This window comes from Ceratotherium simum, chromosome 9 (genome assembly GCF_057802395.1).
Source record: "Ceratotherium simum simum isolate JZ-2026a chromosome 9, ASM5780239v1, whole genome shotgun sequence".
Taxonomy (NCBI): domain Eukaryota; kingdom Metazoa; phylum Chordata; class Mammalia; order Perissodactyla; family Rhinocerotidae; genus Ceratotherium; species Ceratotherium simum.
Window position 1 is genome coordinate 77,491,037 of NC_141908.1, and position 20,803 is coordinate 77,511,839.

General features: G+C 44.3%; 2 protein-coding genes across 4 annotated transcripts in view; one reads left to right on the top strand and one right to left on the bottom strand.

The window, feature by feature from the left end:
* Positions 1-4,380, top strand: part of CASP8 (caspase 8) — a 30,285-nt gene extending 25,905 nt beyond the window's left edge. For all 3 annotated transcript variants that reach the window (XM_087435602.1, XM_087435600.1, XM_087435601.1), the window contains 2 exons: positions 1,263-1,764; positions 3,011-4,380. In XM_087435602.1, coding sequence (XP_087291728.1) covers positions 1,263-1,764; positions 3,011-3,146 — 638 coding nt within the window. In that variant the 3' untranslated portion in view covers positions 3,147-4,380. The remainder of the gene's footprint in view (positions 1-1,262; positions 1,765-3,010) is intronic.
* A 282-nt stretch (positions 4,381-4,662) lies between these two features.
* FLACC1 (flagellum associated containing coiled-coil domains 1) overlaps positions 4,663-20,803 on the bottom strand; it is a 30,529-nt gene continuing 14,388 nt past the window's right edge. Inside the window, 11 exon segments of the mRNA XM_004426867.3 lie at positions 4,663-5,354; positions 5,357-5,430; positions 6,125-6,234; positions 6,362-6,451; positions 9,221-9,283; positions 11,725-11,828; positions 13,742-13,841; positions 15,471-15,523; positions 16,580-16,677; positions 18,345-18,406; positions 20,077-20,170. Of these exon segments, the coding sequence (XP_004426924.1) occupies positions 5,308-5,354; positions 5,357-5,430; positions 6,125-6,234; positions 6,362-6,451; positions 9,221-9,283; positions 11,725-11,828; positions 13,742-13,841; positions 15,471-15,523; positions 16,580-16,677; positions 18,345-18,406; positions 20,077-20,170 (895 nt within the window). The 3' untranslated portion in view covers positions 4,663-5,307.

Here is a 20,803-nt window from a genome sequence, read left to right on the forward strand (position 1 = left end):
ATTAGCTTGACTGCAGTAATCATTTAACTATGTATATCATCATGTTGTACACCTTAAATATATACAATTTTTATTTTTTAAAAAAGAAAAAAAAAAGAATCAGACAGGCAACCTGAAAATGTTGAAAGATTTTGACAAAATCTATTAGAGTACTTGGGGAAAAAATAATGTTAAGCATATAGAAAACAAAGCAATGAAAAAATAATGCAATTACTAATTCCAGGAAAGACAAAAAGTTTAATAAGAAAGGAAGCATAATTAAAGAACATTATGTTTACATAGTTCTATTAGTAGAACTATGTAAACATTGATTACATAGTTACTATTGATTCAACTAAAAGTTGTAAATAATTGTGTAAGAGCACCAAAGGCTTATTCTTCATAATAGGAACCCAATACAATAGTCTAAAATTTATAAATGAATAAATAGCAATGTACTCAAATTTATTACAAAATGGAGGCTAAAAAAAACAAGTAGTTAAAAGTTGGAAGTGGTTGCCTTCATGGGACATGACTAGATAATAGGGAGGGGTAGAGAAGGGATAGCACTTTTATAATAGGCTTTTAATTCTACTTGACTTTTTAAACATTTGGATCTTGTATTTTTTTTCGGTGGGGGTGGGGAGATCAGCCCTGAGCTAACATCTGTTGCCAATCTTCCTCTTTTTGTTTGAGGAAGATTGTCACTGAGCTAACATCTGTGCCAGTCTTCCTCTATTTAGTATGTGGGTTGCCACCACAGCATGGCTTGATGAGTGCTGTGTAGGTCCACGCCCCGATCCCAACCTGTGAACCCCGGGCCACTGAAGTGAAGCACGTGCAAAGTTAATCACTACGCCCCTGGGCTGGCCCTATATCTCGTATTTTGATAAACCCTTTTGAGAGGATTCAGGATAAAATAAGTATGGATCTTTATTTAAAAATTTTTCTTTTGCTTTTTTTTCTGTTTATGTAATACAATTAGTTTTTAGATGGGTTTTGTAGTAAGCTTAAATAATAGCTTACCCATCTTGTAGAGTAGTTGAGAAAAGACAACAGGCCAACAACACCTCTCTCCCCTTTCTCATTTGCCTCAGGACTGGGAAATGTTTTCAGCTGGTGGCGGTAAATATTAGAAGCCTATGAAATCCAGCCACTAATATAGAGGGTCTTGTTCTTAAGTTTCGGTTCAAATTCTTATCTGATAAATGTTCTCTCTAGCTCTGCGCTGTGGTCTGGGAATTATTGTGGTGTAATATGACTTCTCTTATTTCACTTTTCAGAGGCTTTGAGCACGACCTTTAGTGATCTTCATTTTCAGATAGTGCGTTACGAAGACTCCACAGCAAAGGAAATCTGTGAGACTCTGAAATCCTACCAAAGCATGGACCACAATGACAGAGACTGCTTCGTCTGCTGCATCCTCTCCCATGGAGACAAGGGCATCGTCTATGGCTCCGATGGGCAGGAAGCTTCCATCTACGAGCTAATTTCTTACTTCACTGGTTCTAAGTGCCCTTCCCTTGCAGGCAAACCGAAAATCTTTTTTATTCAGGCTTGTCAAGGGGATAACTACCAGAAAGGTATAGCTGTTGAGACCGACTCGGAACAGAAGGATGCCTATTTAGAAATGGACTTATCCTTTCAGAAGAGATATATCCCAGATGAGGCTGACTTTCTGCTGGGGATGGCCACTGTGAACAACTGTGTTTCCTACCGGAACCCAATGGAAGGGACCTGGTATATCCAGTCACTTTGTCAGAGCCTGAGAGAAAGATGTCCTAGGTAATTTTTGCCTACTCAATGTTGAGTTGAGTTGAGTTGAATTGAGTTGAGTTGAACTGAGTAGGCAAAAGAACTTCATTCATCTCTAAATGTCTAGCTGTGGATCACACAGCTGTACTTCCCAGGTCAGTTGCAAGTGGGAGAGAGGGCAAGTGTTAACATCTTTCATTCATAGATGGAAAAAACTGAGACACTTACTAAGGAGTATCCTTTATTTATCCCTCAGAGGACAATCAGGGCATCACAGAGCTGGGAAGGATGGTAAAGTCATATCGTCCCTCTGTGTCTTTAGGCAGAAACATGACTGAGACAACTCAGTTAGTTTTGGAAGTCTTCTAAGAAGGCAGTAATCCATTTCAATGTTTTACATCCTCCAACTCTGTCAAAAGTTCCATAGTAACTATCTAACCTCACACCCTCTTGGTGTATTGTGGGAGATAAGTACCAAAGAGTAAAAACCCTCTATATTGTCACTAATTTGGCCTGATTTGAAGCCGCAAAACGTGGGAAAATATCCTTCCCTCATTTGTTATATCCTCTGCTTCCTTTAGTTAAATGACGGTTTTGTATGTCATAGTTCACCCAAATGCACACACAACTGACAGATGAATAGCAAGGAATCTTCTGCAGGTTCCTTCTAGTTCTATATCTCATTACGTCTTAAGTGTATGAAAGTCAAGAATTTCCCATGGCAGATAAAGGAGTGAACCATAACATCAACACTGTGTTTTCATGTTTTACTCAGACCATGAACCCTGCAAGGTTCTGGGGGATAGCTGCCTAGGTGGATGAACAGGCTGCCCAACTAAACCGATGAGAGAGGCTGGTGAGAAAGAGATGATGTGGCTGCAGGCGACATTCCATTTTCCCTTGCCTACAGTTTGATTGTATCATAGGTGAATCCACAGAAGCAATGTCAGTTTGAGGCAGAGGATGTTGGGGAGCACTGAGGTGATTATGGGGCAGAGCGAGGTACAAACAGGTCAGGAGGGCAAGAAACCAAATCTGATGTGGACAGTGAGGATTCTGATGGTCAGTAGAGATCCTGAGTAAATCGAAGATAAGTTATTAAGCTCTGAGACAACTCCTTTACCTGGAAAGCTGTGGTAGGTCTTGGTTTGGCAACTTATTATTTCAACTGCCTGATGTTTTGAGGGAAATGACTGTCATTGAGCACAGCAGATGAAAGGGTTTACCAGGTGTTTTTTCCCCACAGATGGTCACAATGTTATGTTATATTTTTCAGGGGTGAAGATATTCTCACCATCCTAACCAATGTGAACTTTGAAGTGAGCAATAAGGATGACAAGAAAAATATGGGCAAACAGATGCCACAACCTACTTTCACACTGAGGAAAAAACTCCTCTTCCCTCTTAATTGATGCTATTGTTTAGTTGCATAACACTATGCTTAATTTATTATTACTGTGATGCTGCTATTTTGCCTTTTTTTTTAGATGGCAGGAAAGGGGGAGAATGGGAGTCAAGACAATCTAATTTTTATGCAAATTCAAGTCTAAAATTTCTGGCTTTGCAATAATAGCTAGACATTTGTAGCCATAGGCATGATTTTAATTGTATTTTTAACTCGAAAAAGTTTTCAAAAAACTTATAGTAGATTTCAAAAGTATAATGAAGTTGAAAAGAAATGTAATATCATAAAGATTTAAAAACAGTGGCAGAATGTTTTTCACACATCTCTCATCTGCTTTCAACCCAGAGTCATTTAATTCCCTTCCAATTGTTAAATGTTTAAAAAAAACATCAAGGATGTCATTCTGAAGCTTTAACCTTGAACACAGCGTTAATGGCAGCACAGACGCTTGATGAGGCACAAGAAGAGGGGGAGGTGGTGAACAGCCTCAGAATAAGTGAATGTTGTTAAAACGTCGGGAGATAGTAAGTGTTAAGAAAATCGTAGTCTCCCTACCCTCCTTCCTGGTTCCTGTGAGAATTTGCCAGACTCACATTCCTGACCCCTGGGTATGAGGTTCCGGGTGTGGTGCTCGCACGTCTAGCCTGATGTGTGCTGGCCAGTGAGATGAGCCCTCTCAGAAAGACATGGGCCTCCTCTCCGGAGCTGTGGGAAGACGCTGCTCTCCGGTGGGAAAGACACCATGACTCTGTTTAGACTTAGATTTCACAAAACCTGGCGATGATTTTCCTTCTTTTTATTATTCATAAGTACTCTGTTACACTGAAGGAGCTAATGTTAAGCTGATATTAACTTTACTTTTTTGCAATTCCAGTCCCTCCCTTTCCAAGCCATCCTCTACACTACTTTACAAATTTCTTCAAAATATTTCTTATGTTAAGATCTAAAAATTTGAAATGTTTTACAAATTCTTTATAGTCTGTTTCCAAACTCCCCTTTCAGCCGTTTCTCTTACTGCTCTGAAGGTATATCTTTGCTTCTATATTGGCCAGTAGGATTGGCCTTTTTGCTAACAATGCTGTGCTCCTCTCCTGCATTTGCATTTGCTCTTCTTTTATGTTACATTTCATTCCAAATCTTTAGGAATTATGTTCCCTTTAAGAAGGAAACTTTTTAAAGAATGTTTTTTCAAAAATATTTTTAATAGAATAAAATATAACTTTATCTTACTGTTCCTTGGAGGTTGGATTGTTTGTTCGTTTTGTTTTTGTTTTTGGTCAATGGCGTCTCACAGGTAGAAAACATTTGGATCACAGGTATGTTTTACTTGAGCCTCCCAATGTTGGCTCACACAGTTGTATTTTTTAAAAATTTGTTGCCCATATTTAAAAATTGGGAGATGTCACATAAAAACCAGAATATCTTCTTTTGAAAAATCAGACTATCTGACCACATTGACCCCATGCTCATGTATGGCAACAGTGGAATGGGTTCACCCAGTCCCCATCCCCTTATCCCCCAACTGCCCAATCCCCTCCATTGAGGGGACTGCCAACTACCATTTATCACTGGGCTCGTGCTTTTCTTTTTCCTTATGTCCAGCCCACTTCATTTATTTATGTTGCCTGCCCTGTGGGCATTTGAATTCTGGAAATGGTTTAGAGAAGTGGCAAGAATCATCAGAAACTCTTCCCAAATCATAGGTGAGGGAGGTGGGGCAGTGGGGACACATGTAGGAGAGAAAAGGGCTTTGGAATCAAATCAATAAATTATGCATCCGGCTAGCTAAATGCACCAGGGGGACAAAAGGTACACCCCAAAATATAGTCAACATTTAATAGGAAGAAATTCTTCAGCTCAGTGTCTTCCTAATGAAATATGTAACGGGAGAAGAGAAAATAGTACACAGCCCAGAGAAAGCTCAGTTCCAGGTATTGAGAACATCACTTTTCAATGAAGAGTCATGAAAATCTATGTAATTGAGATGAGAATTCAGATGTTCCCAATCACTCAGAGGGAAGCAAATTGTGAAAAGACAGAAGTAGAATCAAAGCAACCCAAAAACTAAACTCACTATACACATTTCTCAAGAAAACCTCATAGCGGTTCTCTAGGCCCACAGAGAAGGGGTTCCTACCATCCTTGGTGATGGAGAACAACTTTTCTGCTCATAATTCTTGTCTTTTGTTGGTGCCATCTTCTAAAGTGTCAGAACTTCCTCATAAATGGTAATAGAAGGTGATCTCCTATGTCGTTCATAAATTTCTTCATTCTTGGCAATTATCTTTTGCCTATAAAGAAAGAGAAGATGTTATCACTATAGACTCAATGGGTAGAAAGGGGTGTGGGGTATCTGGGGGGAGAGAAATGTGGCTTCATTTCTTCACTGGGGGGCAGTCTCACGCATTACTTGTAGCAGCTTTGGATTTAGTGAGATATGATATTTGGGTGGCCAAATTCCCATGGGAGGAATTTACTACTAGATTAACATGATGAATAACTTCCCTTTATTAAAGTATTGACCAAAAATTATTTCAATGAGTTGAGATGCCTCTTCAGGTAACAGTATAATTTCTGACCTGAAGCTGATTTCCACAGGAACCAGATGCAGCTGTATCTAAGGGCAAAGCATTGACACCTAACCCTCTAAACTCTAAAGGGAGACTGATTGAAAAATAATCCTCAGTCACAGAACTGAGTAAACTCAGAGACTCTCAGATAAATCTCATGTGTCGTTTGGCAAAATCAGACATAGATAAGGGAGAGGAATCTACACACATTCTCACCACCACTTGAGATGAACTGTCTGCCCTCAGCAGGTAACTTCTGTGGCCAGGCTCAGAGTGAGCATCCCTCTCCCAAAAATGCCCATGTCTTGACTTCATAAGGGAATCCCTGGGCTCATCTTCACCTATTCCTCACCCAAACGCCCTCCCATTTTCTAGATTTAACTCATCCCTGTCTTTTTGAGCAGCATCATTTCACCTTAGATGAATGTTTTCTTCTGTCAGGAGCTGTATGGTGTATTTAAACTTTTCTTCAGCTTCAGCAAGCTTGGCCTGGAGTGTTTGCTCTAGATTTCCCACCACAGCTTTCTGAAAGACATATAAATGATAACAGCCATCTTTCCCAAATTAGAGTCACCCAGAGAGAGCCACAAGGCAGGGCTGCACAGACACCTGGGTTCCTCCCCGCCACTCCCATCCCCCCTCCAGGACTCACCTCTTTCTGGAGTTCCATCTGGGTTTGGTAGAGGGTTATGTTAAGTGATTCTAGGATAAGAGCTTGTGCGTGCAACTCTTCCTCTATGACCTGTGTGAGAAGACACTGTTTCAGGACATCGTGACAATGTCTACCCGTTTATTCTCTTCTCCGGGGCACCTGGACTGGAATGTGAAGACTTGACTTTAGCGACTCTTTCTCCTGCACCATTCAGTCACTAGGCCCTGTTAATTCTACCTCCTCTATGCCTCGCCCCTATCTATTCCCTCTTCTGTCACTGCCCCTGAGCCAGCCCTCACCAGAGCTCGCGTGGGTTGCCACAACAGTTACCAATCATTTATTCATTAAACAAATGTTTGTTAAGTATCTACTACAGATTCCAGCTATATGACATTCTGGAAAAGGCAAAACTATAGACACAGTAAAAAGATCAGTGGTTGCCGGGGGTTGGGAGGGGAAGCAAGGGATGAACAGGTGGAGGACAGAGGATTTTTAGGGCAGAGAAAGTATTCTGTACTACTGCAATGGTGGATACACGGCATGAGGCATTTGACAAAATCTATAGAACGTACAAGACAAAGAGCAACCCTAACGTAAATTATGGACTTCAGTTAAAAATGATGTATCGATACTGGTTCATCAGCTGTAACAAATGTACCACACAAATGCAAGATGCTAACAGTAGAGGAAATTGTATGGTTCAGGGGGAGTATATGGGATATCTCTGTACTTCGTGCTTAATTTTTCAATAAACCTAACACTGCTCTAGAAAATAGTCCATTAATTAGAAAAAATCTACTACTGTATTCGGCACCAAGAATATTACGATGAAGAAGACAGATATAATTGCTATTTTTATGGGGATACCTTTAGTGAGGGAAACGTAAAAAAAATAAATAAAATTAAATAAAATAATTAGAATAATAAATTGAAAACAAACCAAGGATGCAGTATAAGTGCAGGGAAGGGATAAGTGTGGAATCTACTTTAGATAGATACTGAAGAGACTATAACAATGAACTCGATGGGTCTCTGCTCTCAGGTATCGGCCTCATTTAACTCCGACATGTTCCCAGAGCTCTTCCCATGTAAAGAGCATCCTCCCAGGATGCATAAACTGGAGAGGTACAATCACTTACTGCAACTGCATTGTGCAAAGCTCTGTACCAGGTCATTCTGCATTCTTTCATTTATTTATTCATTCAAAAATCAATTGCTGTTTACTGGATGACTATGATGTGCCAGGCACTGTTCTAGAAACTGGGGATTGGCAGTAAAGAAAACGGACAAAAATCCCTGCCTTCAATGAGTTTTTCAGGTTAGATGGTCATAAGTCTGTGCAGAAAAATAAAACAAGGAAAGGAAGTGCGGGCAAGTGGCTGGGCCTTTAAATAGAGTAGCCCGAGAATGTGACATTTGAGTCAAGACTGGAAGGAGGTAAGGATGTTAGCTGTGTGTGTATCTGGGAAATGGCTTTCCAGGAAGAGAGAATGTCAAGTGCAAAGAGCCCAAAGTGGGAGCATCCTGGCCTGTTAAAGAAACAGCAAGAATCCCAGAGCCACTGGAGTGGCTTGACGGAGGGGAAGAAATAGAGGGAGATGAGGTTGGGGGAAAGAACCACCAGCAGGAAGCAGGTGGAACAATCCCTGGGGTCAACACAGGACTGGGAATAGTTCATATTCCCACCGCCGGTGTAGAAAAATCCTGCTAATACACAGACTATTGCATAGACTACGCAGATCATTATCTCAGTAGTGGGGAAAAATTAGCCGTCGACTAAAGATTGCTTTAATTCTGGCCAAAAAAGCTGAAAAGCAAAGTTTGAAAAGATCAAACTGTTTCTGAGTAACTTAACTGAATACCAGCACAAAGCTCAACAACACTTAAAGGAATACAAAAATATTCAGCACCCAACAGGTAAACTTCACAATGGGTGGCATCCAGTAAAAACTTACCAGGCATGCAAACAAGCAAGAAAATATGACCATAAACAAGCAGCAAAATCAATTAATAGAAAGAGACCCAGAAATGACACAAATGATAGGCTTCGTAGACAAGTTTGGCAAAGCAGTTCTTACGATTCGCTGGGTCTACCTTGCTCCAAAGCCCATTCCTTCGCCTTGTAGAACAGGGTGGTCTGTGTGCCCGACAATGCTGAAGCCCTGTCTGGGCTCCAAGACGTCATTCCACGCTCTCAGAATGGCTAATCTCTTCCCAAACTTGACCATTCTGGATCCAAATTAAATTCCCAGGGAAAGAAGAAGCACAAGGCAGTTTGTGGGTTTGAACAGCTTCCCTTCAGGTGTCTCCCACATGGAAGTGCCGAAAATTGTCCCAGAAGAACAGAGTTCCTTGAGGAGGCTGTGAGGGGTGAGGTATACTCAGAGTTTTAAGGAGAGGTTTGGAGCCAGAGTTCCCAGGGGACAGTATTGTACTTTTCAGAGCTTAAGGGAAGAATTGGGCATTTTAGCAGTCAGGGCCATTTCAGAGTTTGAGCCTTACTAGAAACGGAAGGCACCTGACCCTGAAGATCACACAGTATATTGCTCGTGTATTTGTTCAAATATGGCTCTAAAAAGACACCAATGGCTTTGTTTTACAGATAGTTCTAAAATCTTTTTTGACTTATTGAATCCAGCAAACTCAGCGTTAGGTCTTCCATTTTTTTGTTTTTAGGAAAATTATCATAGATTCCATTTTATTGAAAGTATATTATAACAGCAACTAGAAGGATGTGCAGCTATGACATACAACTATCTACTGGGGCTTCGGGGGGAAAAATGAAAAAAAAAGAAAGTATATTATTTTACCGATGTATTTGTAAGGTGCTAATTCCACAGGAAAAATGAAAATGTTTACCTCTTTGGTCTTTCTCAGCTCCTCTAATTGCAAGGTGTCCCTTTCATGTTGTTTCAAGAGCTCCTAGAAATAATTTTTTTTGGAAAAGGTCAGCACTGGGGTTGTGGCACTTGTTTCAGAAAATTAAGAAAGCCAAAGTAGGATTCAGGAATATAATATTTAACAAAGTTTAGATATTGGTTTAAGGAAGCACATATTATAAACTAATGACATGACATGTTGAAGTTAAATAATGAAAATGTTACTCGTGTTCAACTTTAGCACATTGACAAATATTAAAGGAAATTATATTTTCACGAAAGGCTTTTCTTGTTAGTGTATACATGTAATACTGTTAAATATCCAGTTCTCCACAGAATGAACTTTATATTCAATGCAATCCCAGTCAAAATACCAGCAGGATTTCTTACCAAGATAATTCTAAAATTTATATAGAAATACAAAGGATATAGAAGAGTCAGAATAATCTTGAAAAACAAGAGCAAAGTTAGAAGATTTTCACTTCCTGATTTCAAGCTACAGTAATTAAGACAATGTGTTATTGATCTAAGCACAGACAAATAGTTGAATGGAATGGAAGGGAGAGTCTCTCCTACCCCCCAAATACATCAAAGACACCAAGGCAACTTACTGGAGAAAGGAAAGTTTTTTCCACAAATCATTCTGGAACAAATGGATATTCATATGGAAAAAAAAGACCTGTGACCTCTACCTCACTCCATACACAAGAATTATTCAAAGTGGATCCTAGAATCATAAAAGCTAAAGTTATAAACCTTTTTAAAAAATAGAATATCTTCATGTTCTTGGAATAGGTAACAATTTCCTAGAGAGGACACAAAAAGCTGTAACCATAAAAGCAAAAAATTGGTAATTTGACTTTCATCGAAATTAAAAACTTCTACACATCGAAAGACAACATGAGCAAAATGCAAAGGTAAACCACAGGCTGGCAGGCAGAATTCACAACATGTGTGTCTGACAAAGAACTCGTATCCATAGTGCAAAAAGTACTCCTACATATTAATAATAAAAAGATAAATAACCCAAGTTTTTTAAACGGCAAAAGAATTGACACTTCACAAAAGAAGATGTAGAAATGGTCCAATAAGCATATGAAAAATTGCCCAACATAATTAGTCATCAGGGAAACTAAAACTGTAATCACGTAAAAAAGCAAAACTAATCTATGGTGTAGGAATCGAAAGAGGGGCTGTCTTGGGGCAGGTTTTGAGGGAGATAGGCCTTAAGTGGAAAGGAACAGAGTGCTTTCTGGGTTGATGAAATGTTCTAGATCTTGATTTGAGTGTTGGTTACATGGATGTATACATTTGTCAAAACCCATCAAACTGCACACTTCCTATCTGTGCATTTTGCTAAGTATAAATTACACCTCAATGAGAGAAAAGAGAGAGAGACACAAAGCACTCATTTACAGATTTATAGTCACCATCACTAGGGAGAAAATAGGGGGCGGAAGGGATACATCAGGTGATCAAATCTCTCCCCCCAGAGGAACTGCTGCCTCTTATTCTGAGCTCTCTAGACCGCAGAAGCACTAGACATACTGCAGAGCACGCCCCGTCTCCTCATTATTGTTTTGCTCAGTAATATAGCGAATGCCAGAAATAGGCTTTTATCGGTGAAATTAGCAGCTTTTCAATTAGCATGATGGTGAGAAATGTGCTCTTAAAAATGGAATATTCATGCTAAAATATTTTAGAGACACTCTCCATTTTGCATGAAAAGGGTACAAGAATCTAACAAAGCGTGTACCCTGTGCACTTAGGGACGGCGTCTAAGACTTGACTCCTAAATGGTCCTGCTGAGGAGGCGCTCTGGTTGCCTGACGCTGACTACAAGGGTTACAGAGTCCTGCCTCTGTAATACTGTTGTGTATAACTCTGATGAATCTTTCATGTACCCAAAAGCTCAGAGAGCTGGTGGTATAACTGCTTGGGACCTGCCTGTTAACGCATGTTCGTTTAGCAAATGTCCGTGTGTTTGGTGGAATTTGGTCTGAGACCTGCTTTCGTTATAACCTCGTATCAATATCAAGGTTGGGCAGGAGTGACTGACAGGAGTAGCTAACCCTCGCCCACCTCTAACTTTAGGTAGCTACTCTTGTTTAGTAAGAGGTGTTCGTGACCAAATTTGCTGAGTTCAGTTTGCAACAGTGCCCTTTCTCTTCAGCTGCAAGGACGAGAAGGACATTCAGAGACTGGGATTTTGGCAAAATTGGGAGTTTCAGGTTCTATATATACGTTTAGCATTCTATTATTTCCTGTTAACTACAATTCTCATTCCAATAACCCTACGGTAAGACTGTCTACATAAAGGATAGCAAGATTGTCAGTCTACTTGCATGTATTTCCAGGGCAGCTAGGAAAAGAGGAATAGGTCCCTAAAGACAAAAAGCTCGCCTAATTACCCAGGCACACCTGAGAGCCGATGTCCCATCTAGACTGCACATCCAAACCCTGACGTGCTGTGGGCTCAGTTACCTCCTTCTCGCGATTGAAGTTCTCAAAGACAGCACTGTGGGAGTCCTTTATTTTCTTCCTTTCTTCCTCTGACTCTAATTCAAACTTCTTTGTCATCTTATGCTCTGTGGAGGTGAGAGGAAATCAGATATATGTGTAGATGAGTGAAAAACAGAGGCAGAGACAAAGCCAGAATATCTGAAGATAATAGAAATTCCAGACTGGGTCAGACTCAAGGTCTTTCACCCTGGTGTCAGGCCTCTGGCGCCCACCCAGAGATGCTTGAGAGTGAGGCTAACACGGTGCTGGTTCTCAATCACGTCCCCATGTGGGACTTACCTCTGACGTCTCTGGTTCTGTTCACGTGGTTTATTTTGGATCTGTTGCTTATTATTTTGTCCATTCCCTCTGGTGAAGTAACCACTACGCTTTCTTGGATATCTTTATCTTAAAATACAGCTCTTGGCTAATGTGACTTTTCCAACAATACAATCCATTCAGTACTTAGCCCTGGGGTGGAGGTAAGCTTAAATGGTTTGCGGAACCTGCCAGCAGTGCCTCAATGCTAAACAAGAGGAAGCAGGCGTGAGGGATGACACAAATCTCTTCAGGATCGCGGTGCTGGGGGTGGAGAGAGAGGCAACCCTTGGGCTCACAGGACAAGTCTGGACGGAGATTCACTACAAGCAGCTAACGACTGGTCCTCCAAAACTGGTTGTAACCCCTTAACTTAGACTTTGACAACATGGGACGAGTGTGATAGCCAGGAGTCGGGAGATGACCCGGGCTATGCCACCCAGGATTCCAGGTCACGCCTCAAACCGGAGCAGCGCCACTCTCTGTTCCTGTCTTAACTCCAGGTACTCATGCTGCCTTCTCACAGTCCCGAGTCGCCAGCCGGGTAGGAACGACCTTGAGGATAAACTTCCCCAGGGAGTATCTGCATTTAAATGACTAATTTGTTAAAATCAACAAAATCTGATATGAATTGGGTGGGGGTAGGATGTGGAATAGGTTTATAGAGGCCCCACTCCTGCCTCAACTAGTCCTGTAGCTCAGGGAGCAGAGGCTCGGTGAACTCCTCTCTCCTTTTTCCATTTACGAAGAAGCTCAGTGCGGGTAGGAAGCTCATCTGTAGAGCACTCTGTATGACCCAAACTCTGTGCTAAGTGTTGGAAAGATTGAAAATATAGAGCAATAGGGGGCCGGCCTGGTGGTGTAGTGATTAAGTGCGCGTGCTCTGCTTCGGCGGCCAGGGTTAGCAGGTTTGGATCCCGGGTGCCTACCTATGCACCGCTTGTCAGGCCATGCTGCGGTGGCATCCCATATAAAGTAGAGGAAGAAGGGCACAGATGTTAGCTCAGGGCCAATCTCCCTCAGGAAAAAGAGTAGGATTGGCAACAGAGGTTAGCTCAGGGCTAATCTTCCTCACCAGGAAAAAAAAAAATAGAGAGAGCAATATATAAATGTATCAAATCAACATGTTGTATACTTGAAACTTACACAATGTTATATGTCAATGATAGCTCAATTATACATATATATAATAAATTTGTATATAATCAATATACATAATATATGTAATCATATATGTATAATCAAACATGGCTTCCTTTGGAGGGATGTGGGAATATAGAGGCTCTCAGTATAATGGATTGTATTGCCCTCTCCAAACAACTGAATATTTGAAACTCTAATTCAAGAAATTTTTTCTGGAACTGTGGGGTCACCTGTATCCAGATAATAAGCCTACACTCCTACAGATGTCCCAAAGCTTGTTGTAGCCCACGATGGCCGAACTTGGAACCAGTGAGTTTTGGCAGGTGCGGGCTTAGACTCCCAGGTGACTGAACTTCATAGAAGACTCCATCCTTGTTGTCACTTTCTTAAAAACCCCAGGCACCTTGCATTCAGGAGACCAGCCATGTGGCCCGTCACCCTCAGTGAACCCAAGGTTGCCTTCCTCGAGTGGAGACCAAGCTTAATGGCAGTTTTTTGGTGCACCTGTCATGGAAAAGTCAGAAGTGTCTGTACTCACTTTGCTGTAGCAGGATCTTTTCCCGCTCCAGCTTCTCATCCTTCTCCCATTCTGCCTTCTTCTCTGACCACTTATCCTCCAGCTCATCATGAATGCTGTCCTGTGGAGGCACAGGGCACCACGAAGAGAAGGTGCTGAGAAAGGACACCTGGAGAGGCTGGGAGGCCCCCCAGCACTGCACACCCACCCTCAGCACAGTGCAGCTTCCCTCACCTGGGACTCGTGCTAGGGGGCCCCGACATGCGGGGCTGATGGAGGTAAATTCCAGCCCAGCCCACCTGAGGGCCTGCGGACCCTGAAAGTCAAAGGCGAACTCTGCATGTGTTTGCCCCCCTGGATCAGGGTTTCCTTTGAAGATAGGGAGGGCTCCCATGAGGACGCACAGGTCAGCGCTCTCTGAATCATGAATCAATAGCACACGAAGAAACAAGGGAATGGCCTCGTAGTTAACTGAACACTTAGAAAACAATGGGATACTTTTCAGAGTGTCTACTTTTCCTCAGCAAGCCTAACTTCCTTTGTGGTTGAGGTTAAATAAACCTAGCCCGATGCAGTCCTGGGGGTTGGTTCAGACTCCATGAGGTGGGATGGCAGGAGGGGAAGACTCAGGATCTGGCTGCGGCTGTAAGGTCTCAGGACCCTGGCCCCCTCGCCGTTCAGGTCAGCAGCAGGGTTCTCACCGGACTCAGCATCAGAGCTCGTCTATAATTGTTTGTGGCCATTTAGATAGAGGTTTTCGCTCATCCTCTTCGAGACTGGTGGGCAGGTCGGTTTAGCTAGAGGTCAACCCTCTGGAGAGGCCCAAACTGAGGCAAGCATGAAGTGTCCCGCGGAAACTGGGAGAGCTTGCCTGCCGTCACCCTGCCGCTTCTCTTAGGCTCTGCTCTGTGATGCTTTCCCCGACTCTATCAAGGTACAGCGTGAAAAACGAGCTTTGGATACAAGCTCAGAACTGAAATTGTGAGTGGAGAATAGAATTTCAGAGGTGGGCCTTGTCTGCCTGGGACTGAGTTGTTTCCTGAGGCTCCGGACTTTCAGCGCTAAGACCTGGAAAGTCCGGGCCAACCAGGGCTAGTTGGTCACCACGGGTTGGGGCTTGCCACCCCAGCCCTTGCCCTGTCCACTCCCCATCTGCCACTCCCGTCCCCCTAGGAAGAAATCATATCCTGGTTCCCTGGGCCGCCATCAAATTAGCCGATTAAATGCATAGGTTGTGTTCTGAGATGGCTGGAGACCCCTGTGCTCTGCTGTGGGAGCGGAGCAGATACAGATACAATGATACAGCCTTTCTGGATTCCAGTTGGGCCAACTGTATCAAAGGCCTTTAAAATGTTTATTCCTTTTGACCTAGCACTCTACTAGCATAAAAGATGTTACCAAGTACAGACATTAGGGGTATCTTGGGGTGGTGATAGTACTTTCTTTCTTTCTTTCTTGGTTTTGTATTGTCATTAAAAAAATGAGCAGGTGTTACTTTTGTAATCACAAACGTATTTTTCAATGGGCTTCCTTAGGGTCTGGGTGACTGACTCGTCACGCACGGAAGCCATCGCAGTCTGCAGGCTCACTCTTCTCTCTGGGTGCAGCTAGTGCCACTGAGGTCCCGGGAAGCGGGAAGTCTCAGGAATTATTTTCTGGGCAAGGGCTCTAGATTCATCCCAATGTCATCAGCAGGAAGGAGCTTTGCTTTTCTTACTCTCCTCATCCACCAAGGAGCTCCAAATCTTACCTGATACATATAAAACATATTCTTCAAATACTTATATTCCTTTCCCATCTCCTCTGGACAAAAGGAAAATAACAGGGTTGTCATTACTCCTCTGAAATGCACATTTTCAAATTCAACTGTGAGCTCTTCTGCATACCTTCCCTACCCCAAACTCATCCCCTAGATGGTGAAACCATGTGTGCCTCAGAAATCACTCTGGAAACTTATTTGAAATTCAGATGCCTGGACCCCACCCTAAATCTACTGAATTGAGGTCTCAGAGGAGAGGCCCAGGATCTGTCGATAATATGCTTCTCAGGCGATTCTGATGCACGTGAAGTCTGAGAACTCATCCCCAGAGTAAACCTACGTCTGTGGGAAAAAGAGGAGCAAAACCTTGCAGCATGCATCTGCTGCTCTCTTTTTAAACAGCACTTCCTAGTGTGCATTGATTTTGAAAACAATGCATGATCTCTTTAGAAAATTATGAAGTCAACAAGGTGTAAATATCTTTAAAAAATGTAAGGCAAAAGGAAGGGAGAAGGTTATAGAGTTTCTCCTTCCCCCTGTGGAGACTAGTCTATAAACTCAGAATTCTGAAGGATACACACTCTGCCCTTCCCAAGGGTAGCATAAACAATGCAATAGATGGCCAACATAACCCCTCTGGCTTACAGGGCCGCAGAAATCACAGCGTGTCAGCTAGAACTGAATGAGACACCATCATTTTACGGTAAGGAAACTTGCTCAGTTGCAATAGTGTTATATTTGTAGAACATTGAATATACTTTAAAAAGTGCCTTCACATTCTCATCCCTCTGATAAAGGCAGGTATTATTGTCCTCAATTCCCAGATGGGGAAACTGAGACTCAAGGAGGTGAAGGGACTTGCTCAGGTCCCAAAAGTTGGTCTCAGGCCTTTCCATCTTCTGGGCCTAGGAAGGACACCAGTAGACTTGGTTTCCCTCTTTTCAGTTTCATTCTCAGTCACCTTCTCTCCCCGGGCTTGGGAGGAAACCTCGAGAGACCAGCCACAGCCCACCCATGGACAGGGGAGTCCCTCGGCCGGAGACCCACATGGTCAAGCTCCCGCCCCTTCACCAGGGTTGTTCTCCCCGGTCCAACCATACCTAGTTTCTCCTGGGCAGCCAACCTCTCTGCCTTCAAGGCTGCTTGGTAGTTGCTCTCCAACTCGCTGAGCTCTGCTGTGTGGGCCTCTCTGAGCTTCCTGTGGGACCCCAGCAGAAGGCCGCAATTGTCAAGGAAAAGAATCCCGAGCTGAGCTGTCACATTCACCAGATCCCACCTCCCCTCCCTGGCACAGGTGGGCAGGCTGCAGGGCCCTCACTTCCATATGCATTCTCCTGGCACCCACGCAGAAAAGGGAGCGAAGAGCCCTGTTTTCACCAACCACTCTTTTGAATGGAGCCAGTGGGGGCCAGAGACTGCTGCCTCACAGCACAGTCTTTGCTTACAGCTCTCTTGGGAAACCATGGGCTGCATTAGCACCTAGGATAATTTTAGAGCCCAGGGTCTCTCCAGCCTCCATTCCAGTGTTCATGATGAGTGTTAAAATGAAAGGCCATATGAGCTGCCAAGCCATGGAAAGACGTGGAGGAACCTTAAACACATACTGGTAAGTGAACAAGGCAAATTTGAAAAGACTACACTCTGTATGATTCCAACTATATGACATTCTGGAAAAGGCACGGCTACAGAGACAGTCAAAAGATCAGTGGTTGCCAGGGGTTGGGGGGAGAGAGGGATGAACGGGCAGAGCACAGAGGATGTTTAAGGCAGTGAAAGTACTCTGTATGATACTATAATGATGGATACATGTCATCATACATTTGTCCGAACCACAGAGTGTACAACACCAAGAGTGAATACTAATGTAAACTATGAACTTTGGGTGATAATGACGTGTCAGTGTAGGTTCATCAGTCGTAATATGCACCACGGTGGTGCAGGGTGTCAATAATGCCATAGATTGTGGGGGTGTGGTGTAAGGGGGTATACGGGAACTCTCTGTACTTTATGCACTATTTTACTATGAGCCTAAAACTGCTCTAAAAAATAAAGTCTATTATAAAATAAATGAGTAAATTAATTAATTTAAAAAAATTTTTTTAAAAGCAAGTCTGTGACTGAACCAGAAGGACTTCTCTCCCCCAGGATGCCCGAGGCGGCTCCAGTGCCCAGCAGGTGGTGTGAAGAGGATTTTGCGGTTTTCTTACCCACAGAGACAACACATCTCCTTTACTTCCTCTTGCCTTGTCTTTGTGGCTCTGGCTCCTGCTCCTCCCATACATTCTTCCCTTTTGGCCCACACCCCGACCTAGCAGTCAGGGAGAGAGTAGAGGGGAGAGGGGGAGGAGGAGGAGGGGGAGGAGGAGGAGGAGGAGGGGAGGAGGAGGAGGGGGAAAACGAGGAGGAGGAGGAGAAGCAGGGGAATGAGGAAGAGGAGAAGGGGGAGAAAGAAGAGGCGGAGGGGGAGAAGCAGGAGGAGGGAGAGGAGGAGGGGGAGAAAGAGGAGGAGGCGGAGCAGGAGGAGGAGCAGAAGGAAGAGGAGGAGGAGGCTGGGTTGAGAACAACAGCTGTCTACCACAGAAATCTCACAGAGAACAAAGAATAGCTCTTCTCAGAGGTCAACAAAAAGGGAGATTATAACTGAAATGAAATAATTGGATGAGAAAGTGCAAACCCAGGAATAACCTTCTCTGTGCTACCTTTTAGTGGCCTCAAGTCAAACCCTCCTGTTCTCCAAAGACCTGTGTCTCACCTCCCCCACCCCTCACCCCCCAGCTCCATTTGGCACCGTCTGAGCTGAAATCCCTCAAGGATGCAGGAGCCTTAGGGCCGTGAGCACAGAAGGGCTTGTGCCAGAAAGCATACCTGGTCTTGTCTTCAAAGCTCTGCTGCATCTCAGCGCAGCGGACATCCATTTCACGGGAGAGCTGGAAAGAGGCCAGCATTAACAACCCAGGACTGGGGACCCCACCCCGTCCCAGTCTGCAACATCCGAGAAGCCTTCCCACTCACTCATTCACGGGGCATGCCCCACACCCCACGCCTCTCCCGTTTGTGCTCTGCAGTGCCAGAGAGCACCTCACTACTGAGGGAATGGAGCCATTCTTGCTTTGCTCCATGCTGTTTGGCATGTAATCCATTCGCAATGTTGGTGCACGGACACCACCTCTGTCACTAGCTCGTTTTGTGGGCAGGTCTCATCTCCTTTGCTGGACCATGGCCTTCGGATTCTCAGATCCGTAACTCAATTGAACAATCATTTACTGAGCAAAGGGCTTGGCCTGGAAAAGTCAAAGAGGCCTAAGACTCAGAGCCTGCCTCAGTGCATTCACAATCCAGTGCTACCAAGTCCTCGTCGGCAGAGAGCCTGTGTTTCAAGCGCTCAGGATTTGCTCACTTCCAGGTGACCCTCATCCTAACACATCAGACCTTCTGGCCGGTGCCTCAAGAGGAACGGACACTTCCAAACTAGTCAGCGCCCACTGCCAGCTGAGATAAGGGGCCAGGGCCTGGCCTTGTCCCTCTGACTACACAGGGGCACCAGCACCCCTCCCTTCCACAGGGTCACCCAACAATTTCGGGTGTTCACAGGTGGGAGAATTTGAAGGACCTCAATCTGAGGTCCCTCAGTGGAAACAATCTCTGAGTATGTCTTCAGTGGGGCAGATGCTTCAGGGAGTGAAAAATGTGCATTTTGCCCAGTAACCCACCACCGATGAGGTAAGTGATCTCAAGCAAATTAGTTAACTTCCTGAGCCTCAATTTCCTTTCTGTAGAAGGAAACCGTAAACCTGGCAGCGTTTTCAGATAAATACAGTAATAAATCAACAGTAGAGGCGGTCTCAGCCTGAGTCACAGGCTGTCACTGTGGAACTCAGACGCATCTGGGGCACATCAGAGGGCGAGGGCTGGCCTGCCGGGAAGTCAGCCTTCACAAGTGGGTTTCAATAACAACAGGCGGGGTGGGGGTGGGGGTTGTTTGTCAGCATTGCTCTGGTTTCTCACTCCAGCCCAGGCCACCAGGCCCACTTGCTCAGGGTGGGGAAGAAGAGACTGTGATCAAACAGATGGTAAAATCTAAAGGAGGTGTCACCAAAACCCCCAGGAAACACGAAGAGTGCAAATTAATATCAGCACTGAATAATAACAATAATATCTGAAGTGTGGGCTTTGGGTTTCAACAGCAACAGGAAGTAGGCATTGGAGGCTTCTGGGGCAACTTTTGAGCAGCCCTGAAAGCCCAGACGGCGCTGGTCCCTCTGGAGCTCAGCTTACCCCAAAGCCACAGCAGGCCTGACAGGCAATGGCCGGCACCCCCTAGTGTGGAGAGGACAGGGCACTGAACACACCGGAGGCCCCCGGAGAAGTGGAAATTGAGTTAGGCCTTGAGGAGGGGCTTGAGTTCCTGGAATTACAGACGAGGATGGATGCAGAGAAATACTACGGGTGACCGCGGTCCCGTCTTCAGAGCTGTGGCCTGGACAACATGTCCCCACGAGGAAAGTGCCTGGCTTCTTGCCTGGCACATAGCAGGTGATCTGAAAATACCGGTCTTTCCCTAGCCATAGAGATGTCGGCTCACTCAAGGATCACTCACCAATTTTTGGGCAGACTGGTGGTCTCTGTTCATTTGCTCTATTATCACTGTCAGCTCTGAGATCTGCTCTCCTAGGTCAGTGATGATATCAGTCCTGCAGGATAAGTCATTCTCCTGTCATCCACAGAGCTTCCATTCCCTGCCAGTCGGGACCCTCCTTGAGCAAGACTGGCGCTGGCCTGGTGAGAGCCGGGCCATATTCTGCACCTGCTCCCCCGTCAAGGGGGTGGGAGTGGAGGGGTAGAGGGGTTCTCAGGGAGAAGGAATTTGGCAGTAGGGCGGTTGAGCCTCAGACATGGCCCTTTTGGGTAAGCTAGCCTGAAGTGAGCAGGGGTGGTTTGGTGCCCTACTGAATAGAAGGGAAAGAAGAATATGTCAGAAATCTATTAGGGTTTGACCTTGATTTGGTAATAATAGTAGAAATGGAGGAGGGAGAAGTTCAGAGGATTAGGAAATGAGACGGTGGGGGAATAGGATTGATGCTGACAGTGACCCACGGACAAGGAATGGGCCAGAAAAGGATGAAGAGGGGATTTCACAGTGCTTTCAGAATAGATACTGGTTTTCTGTGCTTCTAGGCCTGGGGCCTCCCCGATGTCTGTAAGATGATTCAGCTCTATTTGGTCGGGCCAGAGTAGACAGGGTGGCAGGCAGTGCTGTGTGCAGTGGAGCAGAGAAGAGGCTGAGAAAACAAGAGAGGAGACAGGAGGAGAGGGCACGAAGGTGT